We start from the raw sequence: 25,767 nt of genomic DNA, 5'->3' as shown, positions 1-25,767 counted from the left end.
GTGGCAAACCCCTACAATAGAGACAGGGACTGGGGCAGCACAAGGCTGTACCCAGTTGTTAGACAGGGAGTCTACGTGTGTAGTTAGAGGTCAAGCTGACCAGGATTTATTTTCTTGTTTTATTTTGTTTGGCTGTTATATGTATCACTGCATGGAGCATAAATAAACCGGATCTTTTGTTTTTTGAACCTACACCGTTGTCTGCTGTGCCTGACTTTGTGTTGTGAACCCATCCAGGGGGTCATACACACCCGCTGCCGAGCTAACCCCTCACAGTTGGTGGGGAATTTTGGCATTTTTTTTTTTTTTTTGTTAAGGCCAGCATGGAGGAGATACTGAGACAGCTGGCTCTAGCAAATGCAAACCAGCAACAAGCAAATGCAAATCAACAGCAAACAAATGCAGGTTTACAAAAGAGCCTTGCAGCCCAGCAGCAGATAAATGCAACTTTGCAGCAGAGTTTGGAAAATCAGCAGAAGGCTCACCAGCAGAGTTTGGAAGCTCAGCAACAAGCCCAGCAGCGATCTGAAGCCCGCTTCATAGACCTGTTGCAGAAGCAAGAGCAGAATTTTCAACAGAAAATAGAGACATTAATACAGCAACGTCCGCAGACCAATGAAGCAAGTGGGTACAATAATACCGCATCCTTTGGTGTGAGCCGTTTACTGACAAAAATGACTGGAGAGGATGATCCGGAGGTGTTTTTGACCACATTTGAAAGGACTGCTGAAAGGGAAAAGTGGCCTAAGGAGCAATGGGCTGGACTGGTGGCCCCTCTGTTAACTGGGGAATCGCAGAAAGCTTATTATGACCTAGAGCCTGACCAAGCAAAAGACTATGTGGTGCTAAAAGCAGAAATATTGGCACGGCTGGGTGTCACCCTGGCCGTCCGGGCTCAGCGTGTGCATAACTGGACTTTTCAGGTTGGAAAACCTCCCAGGTCTCAAATGTATGATCTCATTCACCTGAGCAGGAAGTGGCTGCAGCCAGAGACTTTGACTGCACCAAACATTGTGGAACGTGTGGTTATGGATCGTTTCCTGAGAGCTCTTCCTACTGCCATCCAAAAATGGGTAAGCCATGGAGACCCAGAAAATGCAGATAAACTTGTGGATCTGGTTGAGAGGTACTTGGCTACAGAGAACCTGACCACCTCTTCCAGGGACTCACGGACTTTCCCCCCTAAGACCAGATCATCCCCAGTGGCGGGTAAGATGACTCCAAGGGGTGAGGGTGGAGAGAGTGAGAGGGTGGGAGTTCTACCTAAGGTCTGGCGGGAGCAGCCCAGGAAGCCCATGCTGCAAGAGGCAGCGAAAAAGATTATTTGCTACCGCTGCCGGCAAGAGGGACATATTGCAGCCAATTGCCCAGTTGTGGATGAGCCTATGCAATGTGACTTTATAAGGGAGAGACGTCAGTCACTGTTTGCGACAGTTGCATGCACTGCCATTCGGGGACCTGAGAGACATTTATGTAAAATGTGTATTAATGGTAGGCATGTTGATGTGTTGCTAGATTCAGGTAGCCTGGTAACATTGATAAAAGCTGAATTAGTTACTACAGAGGTCTCTGGGAAGAACAGGGTGGCTGTTATTTGTGTGCATGGGGACACCCGAGAGTATCCTGTAACTTCAGTGTTTTTTGAGACCCCCAAAGGTAACCTCTCTCATCAGGTGGGGTTAGTGTCTCACTTACCACATGATGCTATTGTGGGAAGGGATTTTCCAAAATTTTGGGAACTCTGGGATTGTCCTGAGCCCCCCACTGGTGCCCCTATAGACCAGGAAGATGACCAGAATTCCTCTGGGAGTGGTGAGGACTCTCCTGAATTTCCCTTGTCGGTATTGGCGGGGGAAACTCGAGAAACTGGGGAGGAGCCAACATCCTCAGATGAAAACATGCCGTCTGTGGAGTTTTCGGATCTTGAGGTTCACAGGGAAAATTTTGCCACAGAACAGTTAAAAGACCCCACCCTAATAAAGGCACGGGAAAATGTGGTGAAAATAGATGGCGAGTTAGTGAACCCAGATAAGACTTGCACTTACCCGTACTTCACTGTGGAAAGGGACCTGCTGTATCGAGTGGCTCAAAGGGCAGAAGAAACCATTGAGCAACTTGTGGTGCCCAAACCTTACAGGAAGTTGGTGTTAGAATTGGCCCATGGGCACATTCTGGGAGGTCATCTGGGGACCGAAAAAAACAGAGAGAGGGTACTGCAGAGATTCTATTGGCCTGGGGTCATGAAGGAAACAGAAAATTATTGTTCCTCCTGCCCTGTGTGTCAGAAGTCGGCACCTATGCCACATTTCCGTAACCCGCTGGTACCTCTTCCTATCATTGAGGTCCCCTTTGAAAGGATCGCAATGGATTTGGTAGGTCCGATAATGAAGTCCGCTAGGGGGCATCAGTACATTTTGGTTATATTGGACTATGCCACCCGTTATCCGGAAGCAATTCCTCTTCGAAATACCTCGGCCAAAACCATAGCCAAAGAGCTATCTCTTGTTTTTAGCCGCGTGGGTATTTGTAAGGAACTGCTTACGGACCAAGGTACACCCTTTATGTCCCGGGTTATGAAAGAATTATGCAAGTTGTACAAAGTGAAGCAATTGCGTACATCTGTGTATCACCCCCAAACAGATGGGTTGGTTGAAAGATTCAACAAAACCCTAAAACAAATGTTAAAGAAGGTGGTGGATAGAGATGGAAAGAATTGGGATTGTCTAATACCCTATCTGATGTTTGCCATTAGGGAGGTACCCCAATCCTCTACGGGTTTCTCACCCTTCGAGTTGCTCTATGGGAGACACCCAAGAGGGCTGCTGGATATCGCCAAGGAAACTTGGGAAAATTAGAGTTCTCCTCACAGGAGTGTGATTGAGCATGTTGCCCTGATGCAAGATAGAATTGCACAGGTAATGCCAATTGTAAAGGAACATTTAACCCAAGCGCAGTTAGCACAGCAGAGAGTGTACAACCGTGGGGCCAAGACACGTACTTTTTCCCCGGGGGATAGGGTCTTGGTGCTAGTCCCTACGGTTGAAAGCAAATTTCTGGCCAAATGGCAAGGTCCATATGAAGTAATTGAAAAAATTAGTGAGGTGAACTACAGGGTTAGACAGCCAGGGAGGCGAAAGCCGGAGCAGATCTATCACGTCAATCTGCTGAAAGCCTGGAGGGATAGGGAATCCCTAGTCGCAGAGACTTTGTCACAAGTACAGCCTGATTGCTTAGTTCCTGAGGTTGGAATAGCAGACTCCTTATCGAAAGCCCAACAACAGGAGGTTAAAGAGTTTGTACTTCGTAACAAAGAGATTTTCTCTGAGCTTCCGGGACAAACATCTGGCGTAGAGCATGACATTATCACCCCGCCAGGAGAAAGGGTAAAACTAAAACCTTATAGAATACCAGAGGCCCGACGGGAGGCAATACGTGGGGAGGTTCAAAGGATGTTGGATTTGGGTGTGATAGAGGAGTCCCAGAGTGACTGGTCCAGTCCTATCGTACTAGTGCCCAAACCTGATGGGAGCTGGCGGTTTTGTAACGATTTTCGACAATTAAATAAAGTTACAAAATTTGACACCTACCCCATGCCGCGTATAGATGAGTTGATTGACCGGCTGGGAACAGCCCGATATATGACAACTCTTGATCTCACCAAAGGGTATTGGCAAATTCCCCTGGCCGAGTCGGCCAAGGAGAAAACTGCGTTTGTAACCCCAGATGGGGCATTCCAATATAAGAGAATGCCGTTTGGGTTACAGAATGCACCGGCAACATTCCAGCGGAAAATGGATAAGATTCTGAGGCCCAATCAGAAATATGCTGCAGCTTACCTGGATGATGTGATTATCCATAGCACAGACTGGGTCTCACATTTGCCAAAAGTACAAGCAGTCCTAGACTCTATCCGGGAAGCTGGGTTTACGGCCAATCCAAAGAAGTGTACCATTGGACAGGAGGAGGCCAAATATCTTGGGTACACTATTGGGAGGGGGGTGATAAAACCCCAAGTCAATAAAGTCGAGGCCATACAGAGTTGGCCACGTCCCAACAGCAAGAAACAGGTACGAGCCTTTCTGGGAATCGCTGGCTATTATCAACGATTCATTCCCCATTTTGCTTCTCAGGCTGTGCCCCTCACCAACCTGACGAAAGGGAAAGAGTCGGTCATGGTTAAATGGTCCCCAGAGGCTGAAGAAGCATTTCAGTCCTTAAAAACAGCCTTATGTAGCCAGCCAGTGTTGTACTCACCAGACTTCTCTAAGGACTTCGTGGTACAAACTGATGCATCAGACGTTGGGTTAGGAGCAGTGTTATCCCAGGTCTGGAACGTGGAAGAGCACCCAGTCATTTACCTCAGCAGGAAGTTGAAGTCCCATGAGGTAAATTACTCCACGATTGAGAAGGAATGTTTAGCAGTGAAGTGGGCTCTAGATTCCCTACGGTACTATCTGCTAGGTAGGCACTTTGACCTGGTGACTGATCACGCTCCTTTAAAGTGGATGGCTCAAAACAAGGAGACCAATAGAAGGGTAAATAGGTGGTTCCTGGCCCTACAAGAATTTAACTTTACAGTTAAGCATCGCCCTGGTGTTAAAATGGGGAATGTGGATGCTTTGTCTCGGATACATGCGTGTCTGGCTGCTTGTGTTACAACCCCAAGGTTGAAACAAGAGGGGGGGGTATGTGGCAGCACGCAGGTAAAATCACCTGGTTGTATCCAGGATGGGAAATATGTGTGTCCTAGATTCAGGCTTTATGCAGACTTTTACAATTAGAGGGGAAGAGTTAATGAGCCCAGCTGTAGTAAGTGGGCTCATTAAGACCTCTACAAAAAACCCCAGCATGCATAGGGAGATGCTCCATCCTGGAACCAGTTTTGTGTGTATAGACTGGGGAGTCTGAGATCTGTTCTGTGCGGTGAGTTAACGCCTGTGTGGCAAACCCCTACAATAGAGACAGGGACTGGGGCAGCACAAGGCTGTACCCAGTTGTTAGACAGGGAGTCTACGTGTGTAGTTAGAGGTCAAGCTGACCAGGATTTATTTTCTTGTTTTATTTTGTTTGGCTGTTATATGTATCACTGCATGGAGCATAAATAAACCGGATCTTTTGTTTTTTGAACCTACACCGCTGTCTGCTGTGCCTGACTTTGTGTTGTGAACCCATCCAGGGGGTCATACACACCCGCTGCCGAGCTAACCCCTCACAATATATATATGTTTAGTTATTTCTTTTTTTCTTCCATTGGTTGAACTAGATGACCTTGTGTATTTTTTCAGCCAGACTGACCATGTAACTATGTATTTGCAGAACCCCGGACATCTAGCTGAAAACCAGTGAATGATCGGCACATTTATCATTCACCACTTTCTGTATATGTCTCCTAAACTGATAACACTACAACCTGATTCCATAGACCTCTATGAATAAGCCAAGAGGACGGAGCAAAACACATCATGGGGTGTGGCCTGGGAGACATACTGGCCTGTCGGAATACTGTCCTGTCGGAAGTGGCGTCTCCACATAACACAATTATTGGGCCTGTTATCACATTTTTAAAGCAACAATTACACAATTTTAACCCAAGATTCACACATTTCTCAAATTGACTTGTAAAATATGGAAATTGGATGAAAGCTGTGTACATCTTGGGTGAATATATTGATAAACTGATTACTATGTTAGTTGGTGAGGTAGAAAAAAGACACCAGTCCATCCAGTTCAACCTATCATGTATGTGTGTGTAAAAAAAAAACTATGTGTAGGCCCACTTGAATGCGTACAAATTGAATGCATTGTTTACACAGGCCCTCGCATTATAGAGTTTTGGTCAACATAAAAATTGTAGTAGAAAGATTGTAATCAGGTTGAAATGTTTATTGCCCGTCATAGTCCACATGATCTTACACTTAACTGAACTATTGTTTGTTAAAGACAACAGCTTAATTAATGTTACAGACTATTCTACTGCAATATGAATTGGAAAAAAACTGGAACAATACTGAAAAAGACACCCTTTTAAATAATCTTACCTCAGTTAACATTATGAGGCCAAGAAGGTAGGATACAATGGAAAGTGCTAAGATTAACAATTCTCGTCTGTAACCTCTTCGGAAAATCTTTGGATACATGTCCACCACAGCAGTTACCAAGCTCTCTACACACACAAACTGCAAGTATAAAGATTGTATTATTAATATCCAATGATATTCATAATTCCTAAATAGCAAAGTTGACAAACTTTCACTATTAAAAAAAGTGCTTAGGGGATGTTTGAAGGGTCCATGCACGCTGGGCTTAAAAATGTTGCTTCTACACAGTGGCGTAGTGTGGGGGGTGTGAGGGGGGCTGTGGCCCTGGGCGCAACATTTTGGGGGGTGAAATCCAAAGCCATTGTGTGTTACTTTGTCCGAATTCCAATATACTTTGTCCCTGCACTCTGGCCGCCATGTTCAATCAATCTCAGGCAGGATGGCCAGCACCCTGTGATTGGGCGAATGGGGTCATGTGCAGTGGCGGGGCTGGCCTGTCCGCGATGTCGGGTGGCAAATGCGCAAAGGTTGCTCCTGGAGTCCCGCCTCTGCCTTTATGTGACCCGCCCGCCTTCTTTTCCTCATCCTCCTCTCCTCTGGATCTCCAATCATTTCCCCATTGTGGCAGCCAGTCTGTCAGTGTGACAGAGCAGATCAATCATAGATGGAAGACAAAAAGCAGGTGAGATTCCCTCATGAGAGACAAGTCATGTTGCTGGCCGGGGGGGGGGGGGGGGATGGTCTGGGGAGAAGAAGCAGCCAGCTAGAGAGAGAGTAAACAAGCAGTTAGAGTCACGCTGTGTAGTGGTCAGTGTAGTATAGTGGTCAGCACAGTATAGTGTAGTGGTCAGTGTGTTGTAGTGGGTAGTGGTCAGTGCAGTGTAGTTGTCAGTGCAGTGGGTAGTGTAGTGGACAGTGTAGCGGATAGTGGTCAGTGTAGTGTAGTGGTCAGTGTAGTGGACATTGTAGTGTAGTAGGTAGTGCAGTGTAGTGGGTAGTGTAGTGGTCAGTGTAGTGGGTAGTGGTCAGGGTAGTGGTCAGTGTAGTGTACTGGTTAGTGCAGTGTAGTAGTCAGTGCAGTGTAGTGGTCAGTGCAGTGTAGTGGTCAGTGTAGTAGTCAGTGTACTGTAGTGGTAGTGTAGTAGTCAGTGCAGTGTAGTGGGTAGTGGAACTGTAGTAGTCAGTGCAGTGTAGTGGTCAGTGTAGTGTAGTGGATAGTGTAGTGGTCAAGGTAGTGTAGTGGTCATTGTAGTGGACAGGTAGGTCAATGTAGGAATCAGGTAGGTAAGTGTAGTGGACAGGTAGGCCAGTGTAGTGGTTAGTATAGGAATCAGTTAGGTCAGAGTAGGAATTGGGTAGGTTAATTTAGTGGTCAAATAGGTCAGTGTAGGAATCAGTTAGGTTAATTTAGTGGTCAAGTAGGTCAGTGTAGAAATCAGGTAGGTTAGTTTAGTGGTCAAGTAGGTCAGTGTAGAAATTAGGTAGGTTAGTTTAGTGGTCAAGTAGGTCAGTGTAGGAATCAGGTAGGTTAGTTTAGTGGTCAGGTAGGTCAGTGTAAGAATCAGATAGGTCAGTGTAGTGGTCAGTGTAGGAATCAGGCTGGTCAGTATTATTGTAGGAAGGGAAGGGAGTGCTAAAAGTCCACATGTTAGGGGGCACTAAATACTTGCCTTGCCCCATTGACAACCCACGCTACGCCACTGCTTCTACAGGAGTTTTGTGTTTTGCCTGTAGAAGCAGCTCAATGTTATCCTGTGTCAATACACATTAGGATGTTTAGACCAATGTTTCTCAAGCTTTTTTTTCAGTAAAGGCACACTTTAAAATTATGGACAATCTCGAAGCACCCCCCAAAATGATGTCTTAAAGCACCCCAATCTAAAATGTAAAAACAATTTGATTTGATTTTATATGGGATTTCTATTGCGCCAAATGCGCTCCATTCTAATAGTTTTACATAATGCAGCAACATCAATACATGTAGGACACCCAATGTTAGAGGTGATTTAGTCTTCCAAAGCAAATACACTTTTGCAAACTGGTACAGGCTATGTTTCTCTTCTCCCTCGGTTTTTCTTCATCACCTACCTAATGTGACCCCAAGCTGATGGAGAGAAGGGAGAGTCAAACAAGGATGATATGCAGACAACTGACATCTTTCTTATCAACTAATGATGTCATTGGTCGCTAGGAGGTTGACAGCTAGAAGGTTGTAATGGTGTACAAATAAAACTTGTAGCTTTGGGTAACTAAAAGGCAGGTTTCATCCACCCACCTGCTTGCATACACTTTTGGGGCACATTTTAGACATTTTGTCAAGGCACACCTGAAGAAATTTTAAGGTGCCCTGGTTGAAAATAGCTGGTTTAGAGGCATATTTTAAACCCAGTGTTTAGAAGCAAAAATAAAAAATACTTCTGCATTGCATTTTTGAGAGGCGTTTTCTGGCAGAAAAAAAATGCTAATTGCTTGTACAAATATGCTCTTTATAAGTATTTTTTTCTGCCAAGGGAACCGGTGTTTTTTTTAAGCCCACTATTCATGGACACTTAATTTGCACCAATTTAGCTTAGTATAACTTGCCCAAGTATAAAGGTGGTGTCAGATTGATATGTTAATTGTTGGTATTTTTAACTGCTGCAGTTCAATCACATTTACATTTCTCTGACTTTTTCCAGTCTGTGATTGGACATTGAAAAGAGAAGCAGCAGACTGATGAGCTCACCTGAATGGAGGATGGATGGATGGATGAATTAAAGCTTCTCCTCCTCCTTTTATTGAAGGCTTTTCATGAATGGAAGCTATAGTACAGCTTCTATGAATGGTAGAGAGGGTTGAAAGAGAGGGCATAGTCAGCACATCCCTGTGACTGGTAACTCAGCAGTGTTAACCTCTCCAGCACCAGAAGATTACAGCTGCGGGTTATAGGGGAGGAGCAGAGGACAGAAGATTTCAACCATGACATGTAAGTACCATCCCTTGTGCTGATTTTTTTGAAAGTGAATTTAGAACAAGAAGGACCTTAATAGAAACAAGCCACGATAACAGAGTAGAAAAAAAAAAATGAAACAATTTAATGTTAAATGATAAATAATACATGGCTAATAGCAGAGTACCTCCTGGAAGATATGTGCTATAAAACTAATGAGTATTGAAAAACAAAGCCCGACCCAACCGAAGATTCTCATTAGGTACTTTATGTAAAATAGCTAATATAACAGAAATAGTGACCCTAGTGATTAGGGTTGCACCGATACCATGTATTTGCGCTCATACTCATAAAAATGTTATAACAACTCACATTAATATACATATCTCGTCAAATCCAAACCTGTATAGTGTCCCCATCCCATCAATGATAGAAAATCACAGCCGCTTGTGCTTCTTAAAGGGCTGGAGAATTTTAGGGTCCCCTGTCGGTATAGAGGGGAAAGTGATGTCAGCTTGTTGGAGAACATCTCCTCCAGCCTTGTGATCACCACAATTAGCCATGGTTTTTTATCACCGGCAGGACAGGAACACTATACAGATTTTGATTTAATAAACTGCCAATTGTTGCACTAGATGGTGCATCCCCTTCTATACTGGGTTCACACAGGAGCGGTGGAGGGAATCGCATGCATTCCTATTCAAATTGCTTGCAATTCTTTGCTGTGTGATTTGTGTCCACTAATTTTGTATGGGCTCAAATTGTACCGCAAAGATATTGGTTCTCGGTATTGGTGAGTACTTGACCAAAAGTATTGGTACTTGTATTTGCCGATTAAAAAATGGTATCAGTACATCCCTACTAGTGATGGATCAACCCTATAAGGAGACCTAATATGTGAGAAAGGGTCCCCCAAGGAGGATTGGGATTTTAAGGGCAACTGAGCAATGGTAAAAAAAAAACAAGTATTGATCTATATAGGGGAGTGCAAGAAAATCATGATCCCAGCACATGCAAGATTATCCTTTAGCTGATTGCAAATGTTGTTGACTTACCAGTTTTTTTTTCTTTAACGAACCTAGGTATGTTTATATCCAGAGATCTTTATCTTGCCCACTTATATTCTATCTTACTAACTCGACTTCGCTGTTCTCCACCATCCCCCACCCCCCTCTCATCTCTCCCTCCTCTCTCTCCTTTTTCCTCTTTCCCTATTCACCCTTTCTATATTCCTCCCCCTATACCAGTACTGATCATATGGAAATACATACTATTAGCCGACTTTCTTTCCTCCTGCAATATAAGACCAGTACTTTGTTATTTTTGTGTACAATGTGTTGAATAGCTTTCCTCTGACTCCTTCTACTTTGTGATCATTGTATGTTCTGTATTCATGCGTTTGTTGTAATCATAATTCTGTTAAATTCTGAATAAAAATTATTTGAAAAGATTATCCTTTAGCACCAGCATTGGCATCCATCATGCACTCTGACAGCTTTAATTGTTCACACACAGCCATTTTCTATCCATATTTTCTGGCTACCACGTAACAGCCACTTCCTCAACGTATTGGCGTTGTGATCACTATGTGGTGCTAATCAGGAGTTTTTCATCTCTATGTTTTGGATTCCATCTTCATTTCAAGTCAGCTTGTACCCAGCAGTGAAGCTATTTTCTTCTCTCTCATCAGGTTATATATATATATATATATATATATATATATATATATATATATATATACATATATTTATTTATTTATTGTGGTGGTGGCGTTGTTAATCTTGCATGCGTTGGGATCATGATTTTCTTGCACTCCCCTGCCCTTAACAATGCTCACTTCACGCATTCTGTTTATATGATTCTCAATGTTGATTTATGTTTTATTATAGATGTACATTGTGTTCCACAAGGAACCGACCCTGAGGAAAGGACAATTTCCTGAAATGCGCTGGGCATACTTTCCATCTAGGAGACAATACTTATTTGTATTTGTTGTACATTCTGATGTTGTTCTTAAATAGTCAAATCGCAATTTCTATGCAGATATTGGCTTTTAGCTGGAGAATTTTTGAGAATGTAGCCACTGTTGTCAGATGAAACACTACTCCATATACATCTTAAATTAAAAAACATAAACTATTTAACAAATTAAATAATGCAAACATTTAGAATTTTTTACCTGACTGTCAAGTCCCAGGAAAATGAGCATCATGAAAAACAAGGCTGCCCATAATGGGGACAAAGGCATCATGGTGACAGCTTTTGGGTAAGCGATAAAAGCAAGACCGGGTCCTGAAAAAAGAATCATTAATGGCAGTATTTGCACGGAAAAGCATCAATTGATATGGTAAGAGTTGTTGATTTCAATGTGATGGATAATGAAGGATGGAATCCCCTTCTGGTTTCTCACACAGCAGTATGTGTCCCTTGTGTGTCCTCTTTCACAAGACCATAATGAAGGTGTCTAGATTCAGAAATTACACTAATTCTACACTAGGAAACATCCATCGTGGGCAGTCACACCATTATTTGACTTTGTAATAAGGATACTTACATACCATACAAATAGCTAAGATTTGATTATAAATACAAATATGCAGCTCAAATAAAAATAATGTTTTATGCAAACAAAAGTAGCACATTAAAATTTGAGCAAATGCGAAGAAAATCTCTACTGATTAGCATGCATTTTCAAATGTTATATTTTTACAAAAAATGCAAGAGAAATCCAAAATAACCCTTTGGTAAGCACTCATACCTTGAATATTAAGGCTTTTGAGCTGTGTATGCATGGCCCTGACAACAATGTGGGTAGAATTCCTTATATTCGGCATTTAACAAACAGTTCTATCAATGATCATTCTTCTAATATCAATACATTTGTAATAATATTACAATTAACTGTTTTAATAAAGATGTATACATCTGGGATACATTCATTTTGTTCACACAGCTGTAAGTTAGTGCTGCTCGACTATTCTGCTTCTTTGTCCAGGCAAGTGTGGTTGGGTGCGTAGGCTACACCTCTACTTATGCTGTTTCAGTCTTCAAGTTCCAGCACTCACCATTGTTTACCAAAATAAAAATATACAGTATTTTTATTAAATATTCAGTAACATACAGTGCAAAAATGTAAAACCTGGTTGACGTAGTTCAGCTGAAGCACGCCAACAAGGTCTTTGTACTGTATGTTTTTGGATATTTAATAAAGATATTTACAGTATTTGTTTATTTGGGGCAACAATAGAGTTCTGGAACTTGGAGACAATGCATCTCTGTTGCTTTAAAAAAAATTATAACAAACTGAAAAATTGTAAAGAAATCGTTTCCTACTTTTGCTTCTTATTGATTAATTGGGTGTTCACAGTTTTTGGGTCACACAGGACAACTGATGACCATCCAAGGCATGAAATAAGTCCAAAGATAGATGTTTTCTACTTTGAACTACTTTCTTTTCTTGCAGTTTTTGATTTAACAGGTCATTGAATTGCTTTCTAAGAATACAACCTATAAAAAGAAATGTACCATAGGCCAATAATAATGTTAGAACTCTGATAAATTAGTAGGCGATGGAACAACACTATTAAGGGTTTATTTAAAGGGTTTTACAGTCTCTGCATGAAAACGATAGGTTTCAAAGAGGAACATCAGGAATGATCAGTGAGGATTACAAGCACAGAAATTCACATTGATTAGCAAATGTAGGTGTTTTCCAGATTATTGTAGAAGCAAATATCAAGACAAAGAACTAAAATTAACAGGAATCTTTAACCAACCTGTCAGTTACTACCCTTCCTTGACGTAAGTAATTAAATCTAAATCAGGTTGATTGTTCTATGTACCTGTAGTTGTGCTTAATAATATAAAATAAAGTCTTTTTTTTTTTCATTATTAAAGTGAACAACAAAGCAAAATATTGTGTTCTTTATTTTGGATAGAGTAGGGAAGGATTAGAGCACGTCTGTTTTTCCTTTTATCCTCGCTAGGTAGATTCATTCCTTTTTGTCCTGGCCACAGCTGTCATCAAGGCAAAAAGTGTTGGGGAGCCACCATTTTACAGTTGTCACCAGAACAAGATGCAAGGATACATATTCCAAAGAGGACTCCTGTTTGAGAGGACAATTCAACTCACTTTGTGGAGATTTCTCTCTCACTTACTGCTGTTTCTCCAGGGCAAGTAGTGAAAGGAAGACACAGTAAAAAAAAACAAAAAAAAAAAAAACAGAGGATTTAACCCTTCCCTACTTTATCCAAAACAAAAAGTATATACATATATATATATATATATATATATATATATATATATATATATATATATATATGTATATACATACACAGTGCCTTAAAAAGTATTCATACCTCTTGCAATGTTCCACAATTTGTCATGTTACAACCAAAAACGTAAATGTATTTTATTGGGATTTTATATGTTAGACTATCACAAAGCGGCACATAATTGGCAAGTGGAAGAAAAATGATAAATGGTTTTCAATTTTTTTTTACAAATAAATATGTGAAAAGTGTGGCGTGCATTTGTAATTAGCACCCTTTACTCTGAAATCCCTAACTAAAATCTAGTGGAACCGATTGCTTTCAGAAGTCACCTAATTAGTAAATAGAGTCCACCTGTGTGTAATTTAATATCAGTATAAATACAGCTGTTCTGTGAAACCCTCAGAGGTTTGTTAGTGAATCTTATTGAACAAACAGCATCATAAAGGCCAAGGAGAACACCAGACAGGTCAGGGATAGAGTTTTGGAAAGGTTTAAAGCAGGATAGGTTCTAAAAAAATATCCCAAGCTTTGAACATCTTACACAGGACTGTTCAATCCATCATCCAAAAATGGAAAGAGTATGGCACAACTGCAAACCTACCAAGACATGGCTGTCCACTTAAACTGACAGGCCAGCAAAGGAGAGCAATAATCAGAGAAGCAGCCAAGAGGCCCATGGTAACTCAGAAGGATCTGCAGAGATCCACAGCTCAGGTGGGAGAATCTGTCCACAGGACAATTATTAGTCGTACACTCCACAAATCTGGCCTTTATGGAAGAGTGGCAAGAAGAAAGCCATTGTTGAAAAAAAGCCATAAGAAGTCCCGTTTGCAGTTTGCGAAAAGCTATGTGGGGGACACAGCAAACATATGGAAGAAGGTGCTCTGGTAAGATGAGACCAACACTGAACTTTTTGGCCTAAAAGCAAAACGCTAGCTGTGGTGGTAAACTAGCACTGCGCATCACCCTGAACACACCATCCCCACCGTGAAACATGGTGGTGGCAACATCATGCTGTGGGGATGTTTTTCTTCAGCAGGGACAGGGAAGATGGTCAGAGTTGATGGAAAGATAAATGGAGCCAAATACAGGGCAATCTTGGAAGAAAACCTGTTAGAGTCTGCAAAAGACTTGAGACTGGGGCGGAGGTTCACCTTCCAGCAGGACAACGACCATAAACATACAGTTAGCGCAATGGAATAGTTGGGATGCTTTGTAAAATCTACATAAAAACAGAATGCAATTCACAATAGAGAGTAGAAAACATATTAAATGTTTAAATTGAGAAAATTTACCATAAAAAAAAAAAAAAAGGTAATTTTGTAATTGATGGCAGCTAGGGATGAGCCGAACACTCCCCGGTTTGGTTTACAGCAGAACATGCGAGCAGGCAAAAAATGTGTTCGAACACACGAACACCATTAGTCTATGGGACACGAACATGAATAATCAAAAGTGGTAATTGTAAAGGCTTATATGACAGTTATTGTCATAAAAAGTGTTTGGGGACCCGGGTCCTGCCCCAGGGGACATGTATCAATGCATAAAAAAGTTTTAAAAATGTCAGTTTTTTCGGGAGCAGTGATTTTAATAATGCTTAAAGTGAAACAATAAAAGTGAAATATTCCTTTAAATTTCATACCTGGGGTGCATCTATAGTATGTCTGTAAAGTTGTGCATGTTTCCCGTGTGTTCTAAACATGGGAAAAGTCCTGCACAAAATGACATTTCTAAAGGAAAAAAGATCTAAAAGTACTCGCAGCTATAATGAATTGTCAGTCCCGGCAATACAGATAAAAGAAGTCATTGAACAAAAACGGCATGGGATCCCCCCAGTCCATTATCAGTCCCTTTGGGTCTGGTATGAATATTAAGGGGAACCCCGAACCAAAATGTAAAAAAAAAAAAATTGTCAGGATCCAGGTCCCCAGACACTTTTTATGACAATACCATGCATATAAGCCTTTAAATTAAGCACTTTTGATTTCTCCAATAGACTTTTAAAGGGTGTTCCGCGGCTTTCAAACTCACTGCAAACATCCCAAATTGTTCGCTATTCGGCGAACAGACAAACACCCGATGTTCGAGTCGAACATTGGGCTCATCCCTAATGGCAGCAACACATTTCAAAAAAGTTGTTACATGGCAATAAAAAGCAAAGTAAGTGGTACCAACAAGGAAGAGCTAGAAGAACATTTTGCAACTTATTTGGTTATTTGGCAACAGGTCAGTAACATGACTGGGTATAAATAGAACATCTTAGAGAAACAGCATGCTTCAGAAGATGGACAGAGGATCAACAATTTGTGAAAAGCTGCATCTAAAATTTTCGAACAATTTCAGGATAAGGTTTCTCAATGTAAAATTACAATGAATAAAATTAATAAACAAATATATCATGATCTACAGTACATAAAATCAACAAAAGAGTCTGAGAATCTGGAGAAATCTCTGAGTACAAGGGACAAGGTCAAAATGTAATATTGGATCCCCACAGTCTTCAGGCCCTCAGATGGCACTGCATTAAAAGCAGTTCACTCTACCATTCAAAAAGCTATATCATGCAAAGAAGAAGCCATATCTGAACATGATACAGAAATGTCTAATTTCAAATGATCTGTTGCAAGGTGGAAAACTGTTCTGTCATCAGACTAATTGCAATTTGACATTCTTTTTGGCAACCATGGGCACCAAATCGTCCAGATTAAAGAGGAAAGGGACCGTCTGGCTTTTTATCAGCACGCAAAAGCCTGCATCCCTGATGGTATGGGGGGGGGGGGGGAGCATTAGTGCATATGGAATAGGCAGTTTGCTCAACAGCACCCTGTTGGTTCATTGAGAACTACAAGCTGACATCTGTAAAGGCTGTCAGTACTTGTAGTTCTCACATTCACAGAACTCTGTAAATGAATGATGCAGCCAGGTGGGCAGAGCCCCACATGGCTGGGTCTTTTTTTAAATGTGACAATAGGAGCAGGGAGAAGATTCCCAACTCACTGTCACAATAGGGACTCGGGGGGGGGGGTTTGCGGGTTGCAGTTGCAGCAGTAACAAGTTACATGTTACACCATGAGTACGAGGGTAACGTAACATGTTATAAAGGGTGAACTTAATATTTAAAAGTGTTTTACTCCTTCCCTACTCTATCCGTTTGTTTTTTTAAATGGCTTTTGATACACTTTTATTGAAATTACTATTTTATTTTGTAAAAAGGAATGCACAATAGTAAAAATACCTCACGTATTATGTGTTAGTGAACACAGCTTTTTTTATACATGGAAAAAAGCTACAGAACGTCAAATACCTGATTCAGCAACTTCAGCAATCGGAACACCTTGTTCATAAGCCATAAATCCAAGGACAGAAAATATGGCAAAACCAGCCACAAAGCTGGTGCCGCTGTTCAGGCAGCAAAGCAGGAGGCAGTCTCTGTAACACAAACCAGAAACGATCAAATTAGTGAAATAAGCAATGACATTTCTCTAAATCTAATTTGGTTCCTAACATTCCTCTAATGAGGTCTAGTAGCTACTGACAATTGACCGTGAAAATGAGCAGCTGTGACCAAGATTCAAGCATTCAGTACACAGAATGTTTCACACCATTCATTGTTAGAATACATGCTTTTGATGAATTTATTGAGCAAGATGAGAAATATACACATTTAAATCTCTGATGTTCATAGTAAATCTGGCATGCATAAGTTCTCAGATTGTATATAATACTCATAAATATTCCCCAGGTACAGCAGATATGTCCATAGCCTAAACACGCATAGGGCTTGTGTATTTTAGGTGCAGTTACATGCATGTGAAATCACACAAAATAAGAAATTTGACATTTTAGCCAGTGGCACGCCTTTCATTTTCTGTTTTCTGTCTACAGATCGAGAGCCACTGAATTGATGATAATGGCACAGATCATGTAATCATCCCTTTAGAAAAAACATTCACATTAGGCATGTGCGGTTCGTTTCGTACGAATTTCCAAAAATTTGTACTTTCGGAGGCATCCGAAATACAAATTTCTATGCTTACGAATTGTATACAAAATTTCGATGATGAATTTCAGATTCTAAGTCCATTACAACGGAAACGTTACTGGTGTTATGTTGACCAATCAGAGGTTTTCATCTGCTGCGTGAGGGTGAGGGTTGGGAAAATGACCTTTTTTAATATGGGAGTGGGAGACTGGTACTGGTAGTTGATGGGAGATTCAGAATCGGACAAATAAGAATGTTTGTTAATATCATTTTATTATTGTCATAATAATTATGATTATTCATTGTGATGAAGTTAAAAACCCAGCCCCCCTAAGCCCTTGTACACACGGTCGAAAATTCCAACGGAAAATGTCAGATCTGACCGTGTTGTCGGATAATCTGACCGTGTGTGGGCTCCATCAGACTTTTTCCATCGGAATGTCCGATCAACAAATTTTGAGAGCTGGATATAAAATTTTCCGACAACATGGTCCGATCAGACTTTGTCAGATCGTTTGTAGAGAATTCCAAACGGACAAAGTGCCACGCATGCTCAGATCAAATTACGAGACCAAAGCTATTGGCTACTAGCCTGAACGTAGTCCCGTATTAACGAACGAACGTCATCACGTTCCGAATGATCGGATTTTTTGACAATTTTGTCCGACCGTGTGTATGCAACACCGGTTTCGGACCAAATCAGTCAGAAAAAAACCCGACGGATTTTGTTGTCAGAATGTCCGACCGTGTGTACAAGGGCTAATACTTACCTGAGCCCCATCTAGATCCAGCGATGTTGTAGGAGTGTGTCGGCTGCCCGGGATTCCCCTTTCTCCTTGACTGAGACAGCAGTGCGGTGCCATGCACTGTTTATCAAAGTCAGTCAGCCAATAAGGAAAGAAGGGTTTGGGGGAAGTCCGCAGCTCCTTGTCTGAATGGACACAGTTATTTTTTATTTTTTATTCCTGACTGGAGTTCGGTGTTAAAAATTATATACATTTTTAACGCTGAACTCCAGACAGGAATAAAAAAAAAAAAAATAACTGTGTCCATTCAGACGAGGAGCTGCAGGCACTCTCTACCATATCTGGTGGGAATGTGACTTGATTAAACCTTTTTGGATCCAAATAATCAAGATTATAAAACACATTACAAAAAACGAAAATCCATTTAGACGCTGCTTGCTGTCTTATAAATATTACCAATTGCACCTTGAGAAAATACAAAAATTCCTTTACCAGATTCTTAATCACAGCAGCAAAAACAGTGATACCGAGGCACTGGAGAGTAGTGATGGCCGAACGGTTCGCCCGGCGGTCGTTTCGCGGCGAATTTCCGACTTTCGCCGTCCGCGGGTTCGAACGCCTTTTTCCGTCGTTCGCCCCGGCGGACTTACGTGTTTAATGTATACAAGAACTTTAACCTTTCGTGACACGTTTATCATGTGTTACAGGACAACCAATTGAGACATGACAGCTCATGGACACTTGGACATTCCCCCTAACCTATAAATACACCCGATCCGGTGGCCATTTTACATTCTTTCTTCTGTCACTGTAGGGAAAGGATCCTGTGTGGAGTAGGGACAGAGAAAACGCTAGCTATTTGGTACACAAAAGTTCTTTTCAGGACTGGTATAGGTGTTAGGTCAGCAGCCTGAGTTTCTTTTGTCAGTTTAGATAAAGGGACAGAGCGCTGTATGCTGCTATTTTAGGGACAGCTCAGCCAGATTAGTCTTTCTTCATCATCATCATCATCATCATCATTAGCTGTTACTATCAGGTCCACAAAAGAGCTGTTCCAGCTAATCGTTCCAGCCTACTCTTTTTTGCCAATTTGTATAGGGACAGGCAGGAAGCAGTGTGTCAGGCAGTGAGGATAATTTTAAAGACTTGCTGTTACTATTAGTTCCACAAAGGTTCTTTTCAGGACTGGTATCAGTGGTACGGTAATAGGCTTGTACACGTATAATATTCTTTCTTCCAAATATAGAAAGAATATTATACTTGACTGCTGCCCTTCTGCTGCAGTCTGCTAATCATTCACAACTCACTTGTTCCACAAAGCTCTTTATCAGGACTGGTAACTTGGTCTGTCTAGGGTGCTACGGTACATAGGCTTGGGTGCGGTACAGTCTGCTGTTCTGTAAGGACCGCTATCGGTCCACAATACATAGGGTTGCCGTGCACTACTGCTGACCGCTGCCCTATACTGCAGCAGTCCTTCAGCGGTATAGGGACTGACGCACAGTCTGCTAAACACTAATACACAACCTGCTTGGTCCACAAAAGTTCTTATAAGGACTGGTAACTTGGTATAGGGTGCTACGGTACATAGGCCTGAGTGCGTTACAGTCTGCTGTTCTGTAAGGACCGCTATCGGTCCACAATACATAGGGTTGCCGTGCACTACTGCTGACCGCTGCCCTATACTGCAGCAGTCCTTCATTGGTATAGGGACTGACGTACAGTCTGCTAATCACTAACACACAACCTGCTTGGTCCACAAAAGTTCTTATAAGGACTGGTAACTTGGTATAGGGTGCTACGGTACATAGGCCTGAGTGCGTTACAGTCTGCTGTTCTGTAAGGACCGCTATCGGTCCACAATACATAGGGTTGCCGTGCACTACTGCTGACCGCTGCCCTATACTGCAGCAGTCCTTCAGCGGTATAGGGACTGACGCACAGTCTGCTAAACACTAACACACAACCTGCTTGGTCCACAAAAGTTCTTATAAGGACTGGTAACTTGGTATAGGGTGCTACGGTACATAGGCCTGAGTGCAGTACAGTCTGCTGTTCTGTAAGGACCGCTATCGGTCCACAATACATAGGGTTGCCGTGCACTACTGCTGACCGCTGCCCTATACTGCAGCAGTCCTTCATTGGTATAGGGACTGACGTACAGTCTGCTAATCACTAACACACAACCTGCTTGGTCCACAAAAGTTTTTATAAGGACTGGTAACTTGGTATAGGGTGCTACGGTACATAGGCCTGAGTGCAGTACAGTCTGCTGTTCTGTAAGGACCGCTATCGGTCCACAATACATAGGGTTGCCGTGCACTACTGCTGACCGCTGCCCTATACTGCAGCAGTCCTTCATTGGTATAGGGACTGACGTACAGTCTGCTAATCACTAACACACAACCTGCTTGGTCCACAAAAGTTCTTATAAGGACTGGTAACTTGGTATAGGGTGCTACGGTACATAGGCCTGAGTGCGTTACAGTCTGCTGTTCTGTAAGGACCGCTATCGGTCCACAATACATAGGGTTGCCGTGCACTACTGCTGACCGCTGCCCTATACTGCAGCAGTCCTTCATTGGTATAGGGACTGACGTACAGTCTGCTAATCACTAACACACAACCTGCTTGGTCCACAAAAGTTCTTATAAGGACTGGTAACTTGGTATAGGGTGCTACGGTACATAGGCCTGAGTGCGTTACAGTCTGCTGTTCTGTAAGGACCGCTATCGGTCCACAATACATAGGGTTGCCGTGCACTACTGCTGACCGCTGCCCTATACTGCAGCAGTCCTTCAGCGGTATAGGGACTGACGCACAGTCTGCTAAACACTAACACACAACCTGCTTGGTCCACAAAAGTTCTTATAAGGACTGGTAACTTGGTATAGGGTGCTACGGTACATAGGCCTGAGTGCAGTACAGTCTGCTGTTCTGTAAGGACCGCTATCGGTCCACAATACATAGGGTTGCCGTGCACTACTGCTGACCGCTGCCCTATACTGCAGCAGTCCTTCATTGGTATAGGGACTGACGTACAGTCTGCTAATCACTAACACACAACCTGCTTGGTCCACAAAAGTTTTTATAAGGACTGGTAACTTGGTATAGGGTGCTACGGTACATAGGCCTGAGTGCAGTACAGTCTGCTGTTCTGTAAGGACCGCTATCGGTCCACAATACATAGGGTTGCCGTGCACTACTGCTGACCGCTGCCCTATACTGCAGCAGTCCTTCATTGGTATAGGGACTGACGTACAGTCTGCTAATCACTAACACACAACCTGCTTGGTCCACAAAAGTTCTTATAAGGACTGGTAACTTGGTATAGGGTGCTACGGTACATAGGCCTGAGTGCGTTACAGTCTGCTGTTCTGTAAGGACCGCTATCGGTCCACAATACATAGGGTTGACGTGCACTACTGCTGACCGCTGCCCTATACTGCAGCAGTCCTTCAGCGGTATAGGGACTAAGAGTTTTGTCACAGGGTGATTTAAAAAATGACAGGCAGAGGAAGAGGCAGGCCCTTCCGCAGGGGTGGTAGGGGTAGGGCAGGAGCAACAGCCTTGAGCCAAAGTGGGAAGTTGCAGAAGGTGCGTTCAATTACTTTAAAGGACGCACCAGACTTGGTTGAGTGGCTCACTCAGCCTTATTCTTCTGCACCCTCCTCATCCTCTCGATCTGCACCCTCTTCTTCACTCTCTGCTATGTGCACCCCCAAAGACACTACCACCAACAACACCACCACCACCACATACCTTCCGCTTGAGTGCAAATGGGGGCCTTCATGCTCCAGTGTTTTAATAGGGACCCCCGTATAAAAAGCATGAGGGTCAAGGACCAGTACTGGGTGGCAACGTACTTAGATCCCCGGTACAAACACAAAATGGCGGAAATGTTACCGCCGTCGCAGAGGGCTGTCAGAATGCAGCACTTCCAGGCCTTGCTTCGAGAAATGCTGCATTCTGCTTTTGCGTGCGCTGGCAGAGGAGCAATTCCCACTCCCAGAGAAGGATTTGCGGGTACCAATCCAACAGCGCCTGCAAGAAGAGGCCGGTTTGAAGATGTGTTGGTGACTTCGGATATGAGGTCATTCTTTCAGCCGACCCATCGACAGGTGTCATCCGGATCCAGCATCAGGGAACGCCTAGACCGTCAGGTGTCCGACTACATTGGGTTAACGGCCGATGTGGACGCTCTGAGGAGTGATGAACCCCTAGACTACTGGGTGGGCAGGCTTGACCTCTGGCCAGAGCTTGCCCAATTTGCAATCGAACTGTTGGCTTGCCCCTCATCCAGTGTCCTGTCCGAAAGGACGTTCAGCGCAGCAGGGGGGATTGTGACCGATAAGCGTACTCGCCTAGCTCACCACAGTGTTAACTACCTCACATTTCTAAAAATGAATGAGGCATGGATCTCGGAGGAATTCAACACATGTGATCAGTAGACCATGTATATGTCTATAAACAATTTTTGGAATCAAGCACACAGACCTTCTTAATTCATTTGGCTCACTTCCCTGACCCAAAAAAGCACACCGTACTATATGCCCCTACCCTCCTCTTTGAAGAGGTTGAGCGGTGTCATATTTCTACTGGGGCTGCTTATTATGAGGGGTTCCCACCATCCCTGTGCTGTGCTGACTTCCTCCTGGGTGTTCTTATTATGAGGGGCTCCCACCATCCCTGTGCTGTGCTGACTTCCTCCTGGGGGTTCTTATTATGAGGGGCTCCCACCATCCCTGTGCTGTGCTGACTTCCTCCTGGGGGTTCTTATTATGAGGGGATCACACCATCCCTGTGCTGTGCTGACTTCCTCCTGGGGCTGCTTACGGTGCTGCTGTCAGCGCTGTATGTCACGGAGCTGCTGTCAGCGCTGTATGTCACGGAGCTGCTGTCAGCGCTGTATGTCACGGAGCTGCTGTCAGCGCTGTATGTCACGGAGCTGCTGTCAGCGCTGTATGTCACGGAGCTGCTGTCAGCGCTGTATGTCACGGAGCTGCTGTCAGCGCTGTATGTCACGGAGCTGCTGTCAGCGCTGTATGTCACGGAGCTGCTGTCAGCGCTGTATGTCACGGAGCTGCTGTCAGCGCTGTATGTCACGGTGCTGCTGTCAGCGCTGTATGTCACGGAGCTGCTGTCAGCGCTGTATGTCACGGAGCTGCTGTCAGTGCTGTATGTCACGGAGCTGCTGTCAGCGCTGTATGTCACGGAGCTGCTGTCAGCGCTGTATGTCACGGAGCTGCTGTCAGCGCTGTATGTCACGGTGCTGCTGTCAGCGCTGTATGTCACGGAGCTGCTGTCAGCGCTGTATGTCACGGAGCTGCTGTCAGTGCTGTATGTCACGGAGCTGCTGTCAGCGCTGTATGTCACGGAGCTGCTGTCAGCGCTGTATGTCACGGAGCTGCTGTCAGCGCTGTATGTCACGGTGCTGCTGTCAGCGCTGTATGTCACGGAGCTGCTGTCAGCGCTGTATGTCACGGAGCTGCTGTCAGCGCTGTATGTCACGGAGCTGCTGTCAGCGCTGTATGTCACGGAGCTGCTGTCAGCGCTGTATGTCACGGAGCTGCTGTCAGCGCTGTATGTCACGGTGCTGATGTCAGTGCTCTGTATTACGGTGCTGCTGTCAGTGCTCTGTATCTCCTGCACCCTCTTGTTTGCCTACCCTGGTCCCTGACCTTCCCTCTCCTCCATTGCCTTCATTAGCTCCATAGTCCTGAATTGTCAGAACAATTTCCCAAATAAAAAAAAAATGCTTGTAGTTATCGATCCCAAATTCACCTCATACATGTATTATGCTATTGTCCAGGTGGTGGGACTACGTGCTACCCCCTAATAATTACCCCGTGGCCGCAAATTCGACCTAAAGGTTTGCGAAATTCGCCTCCCATTGAAGTCAATGGAGCCCGCGGCGAACGGTCGTTTTCGCGAACGTTTGTGTCCGTTCGCGTTTCGCGTTCGCGAAACGTCCCGTCGGAAGTTCGTCCATCACTACTGGAGAGACACCACCGCACCCACAATCAAAGAGTGGCTGGAAGAGATACATCTCCTCAAAGGCATGGAGGAGATCAGGGCAACAACACAAGGGAATACAGAAAAATTCAATACATTATGGCAGCCGTGGATCATCTTTAAATACTTTGACTCTTATGCCACTTTCACCCAGAGATAGACCTTTAGGGGGTTATTTATGAAAGCCAAATCCACTTTGCACTGCAAGTGCACTTGGAAGTGCAGTTGCTCTAAATCTAAGGGGTAGATCTGAAATGAGTGGAAGCTCTGCTGATTTTATCATCCAATCATGTGCAAGCTAAAATGCTGTTTTTTATTTTCCTTGCATGTCTCCCTTGGATCTACAATGACTTTACTGCCAAGTGCACTTGCAGTGCAAAGTGGATTTGCCTTTAGTAAACAACCCCCTATAAGTATAAAGAATCGTGAACAATCAATATTCTTCTCCCATTTTTATTTATTCTTCTCTCCTTCTCTTTTCTTTAATTTCTGTTCTATACTTTTAAGGGCACTTCTCAGAGGCCCACAATTTCATTCTTCTTTTCAAACTAAATAATAGATTTTTCTACACAAACTCAGGGAATTTCTAAATAGACCATCGATGTAATGATCGGCTGATCACAAAGCAATTTTGTTGGTTTTACTAGTAATATACTATACCACTGAACTCAATTATACTTTGTTATATTTTAATATGATACTCCGGTACAAATGTTAGTATTATTGTACAACAGTTATATCTAAGATCCAATAAAAGCTTATTGTTTTAAAAAAAAAAAAAATCTATATATACATGTATTGCTAGAAATTCTCCAAGATAGTACAATTTTTTTTTAAAATCATGAGCAATTGTCAAATAATGAAAACTGCTTTTCAGTTGTTCAGTGTCACTATTTTAACTTAGATTTTACATTGTATTGAATATAGAACTCTGAGCTTCATTACTTATGTTGTATATTATGTGCTTAACCTATTGTCAATGCCAAATACTCTATTGTATCTTCAATAAAATCTTTTTGACAAGATTTTGGTAATAACAAATCAATAAGTAGCTTGGCTATTTTTTATTGTAATGTTGGGTCTTCGTAACTCAGGTATTCAATTGGAATTTTTATGTAGTCATATACTGTATAGAGTCATTAAAAAAAATATTACCAGTTGCTTGACAAATTAGTCACAGTCATTCATCAGCTAGACAGACGCCTAGTTCTTTCTGCATCTGTCATTCTAAATTACAACCAAAAGAATAATAGAGAGAAAGAGAGATGCTAGATAGATAGATAGATAGATAGATAGATAGATAGATAGATAGATAGATAGATAGATAGATAGATAGATAGATAGATAGATAGATAGATAGATAGATAGATAGAAGCTTTGTCAGGTTTTTGATAATGTTTCTTTCACTGAGGAGATTTCTATTCAATCCTAATAGAAGCAACACTGACAATAAATAAGTCTGACAAGCCATCTAAACCTTCCCTACTTAAAGGAAAACTAACCTTTCATAAAAAATAATTAATACAGCATAAAAAAATTCTATATGGCAATGTACTTTTATTATATGCTACATTTCTATTTCAATGGAATTTTCCATTTTGTAATTTAATAATATTATATTAATATTATTATACATTGCCTTTCTATTTTAATGTGCAACTACTTTAATTTTCTAGAGATACCAATAAAAAAATGTAATGCAGCAACCCGAAGGTGTTCTGTACACATCTGGTATCCATAACGCCCCCAGAAGTGTCCTTCTGCTTTGATTGGATCACAAAT

The 25,767-nt window shown here is 42.6% G+C and overlaps 1 protein-coding gene across 1 annotated transcript in view; it reads right to left on the bottom strand.

Moving 5' to 3' along the window:
- SLC6A11 (solute carrier family 6 member 11) overlaps positions 1-25,767 on the bottom strand; it is a 376,923-nt gene that overhangs the window by 53,159 nt on the left and 297,997 nt on the right. The window contains exons 9-11 of the mRNA XM_077452108.1: positions 16,547-16,671; positions 11,147-11,259; positions 6,039-6,176 (exon numbers count right to left, since the gene is read on the bottom strand). Coding sequence (XP_077308234.1) covers positions 6,039-6,176; positions 11,147-11,259; positions 16,547-16,671 — 376 coding nt within the window. The remainder of the gene's footprint in view (positions 1-6,038; positions 6,177-11,146; positions 11,260-16,546; positions 16,672-25,767) is intronic.

Source organism: Lithobates pipiens, unplaced genomic scaffold, assembly GCF_037356315.1.
Source record: "Lithobates pipiens isolate NorthernLeopardFrog02 unplaced genomic scaffold, aLitPip1_a1.2 Scaffold_23, whole genome shotgun sequence".
Taxonomy (NCBI): Eukaryota; Metazoa; Chordata; class Amphibia; order Anura; family Ranidae; genus Lithobates; species Lithobates pipiens.
Note: the sequence above shows the minus strand (reverse complement) of the source record. Positions and strands in the feature narration are given on the sequence as shown.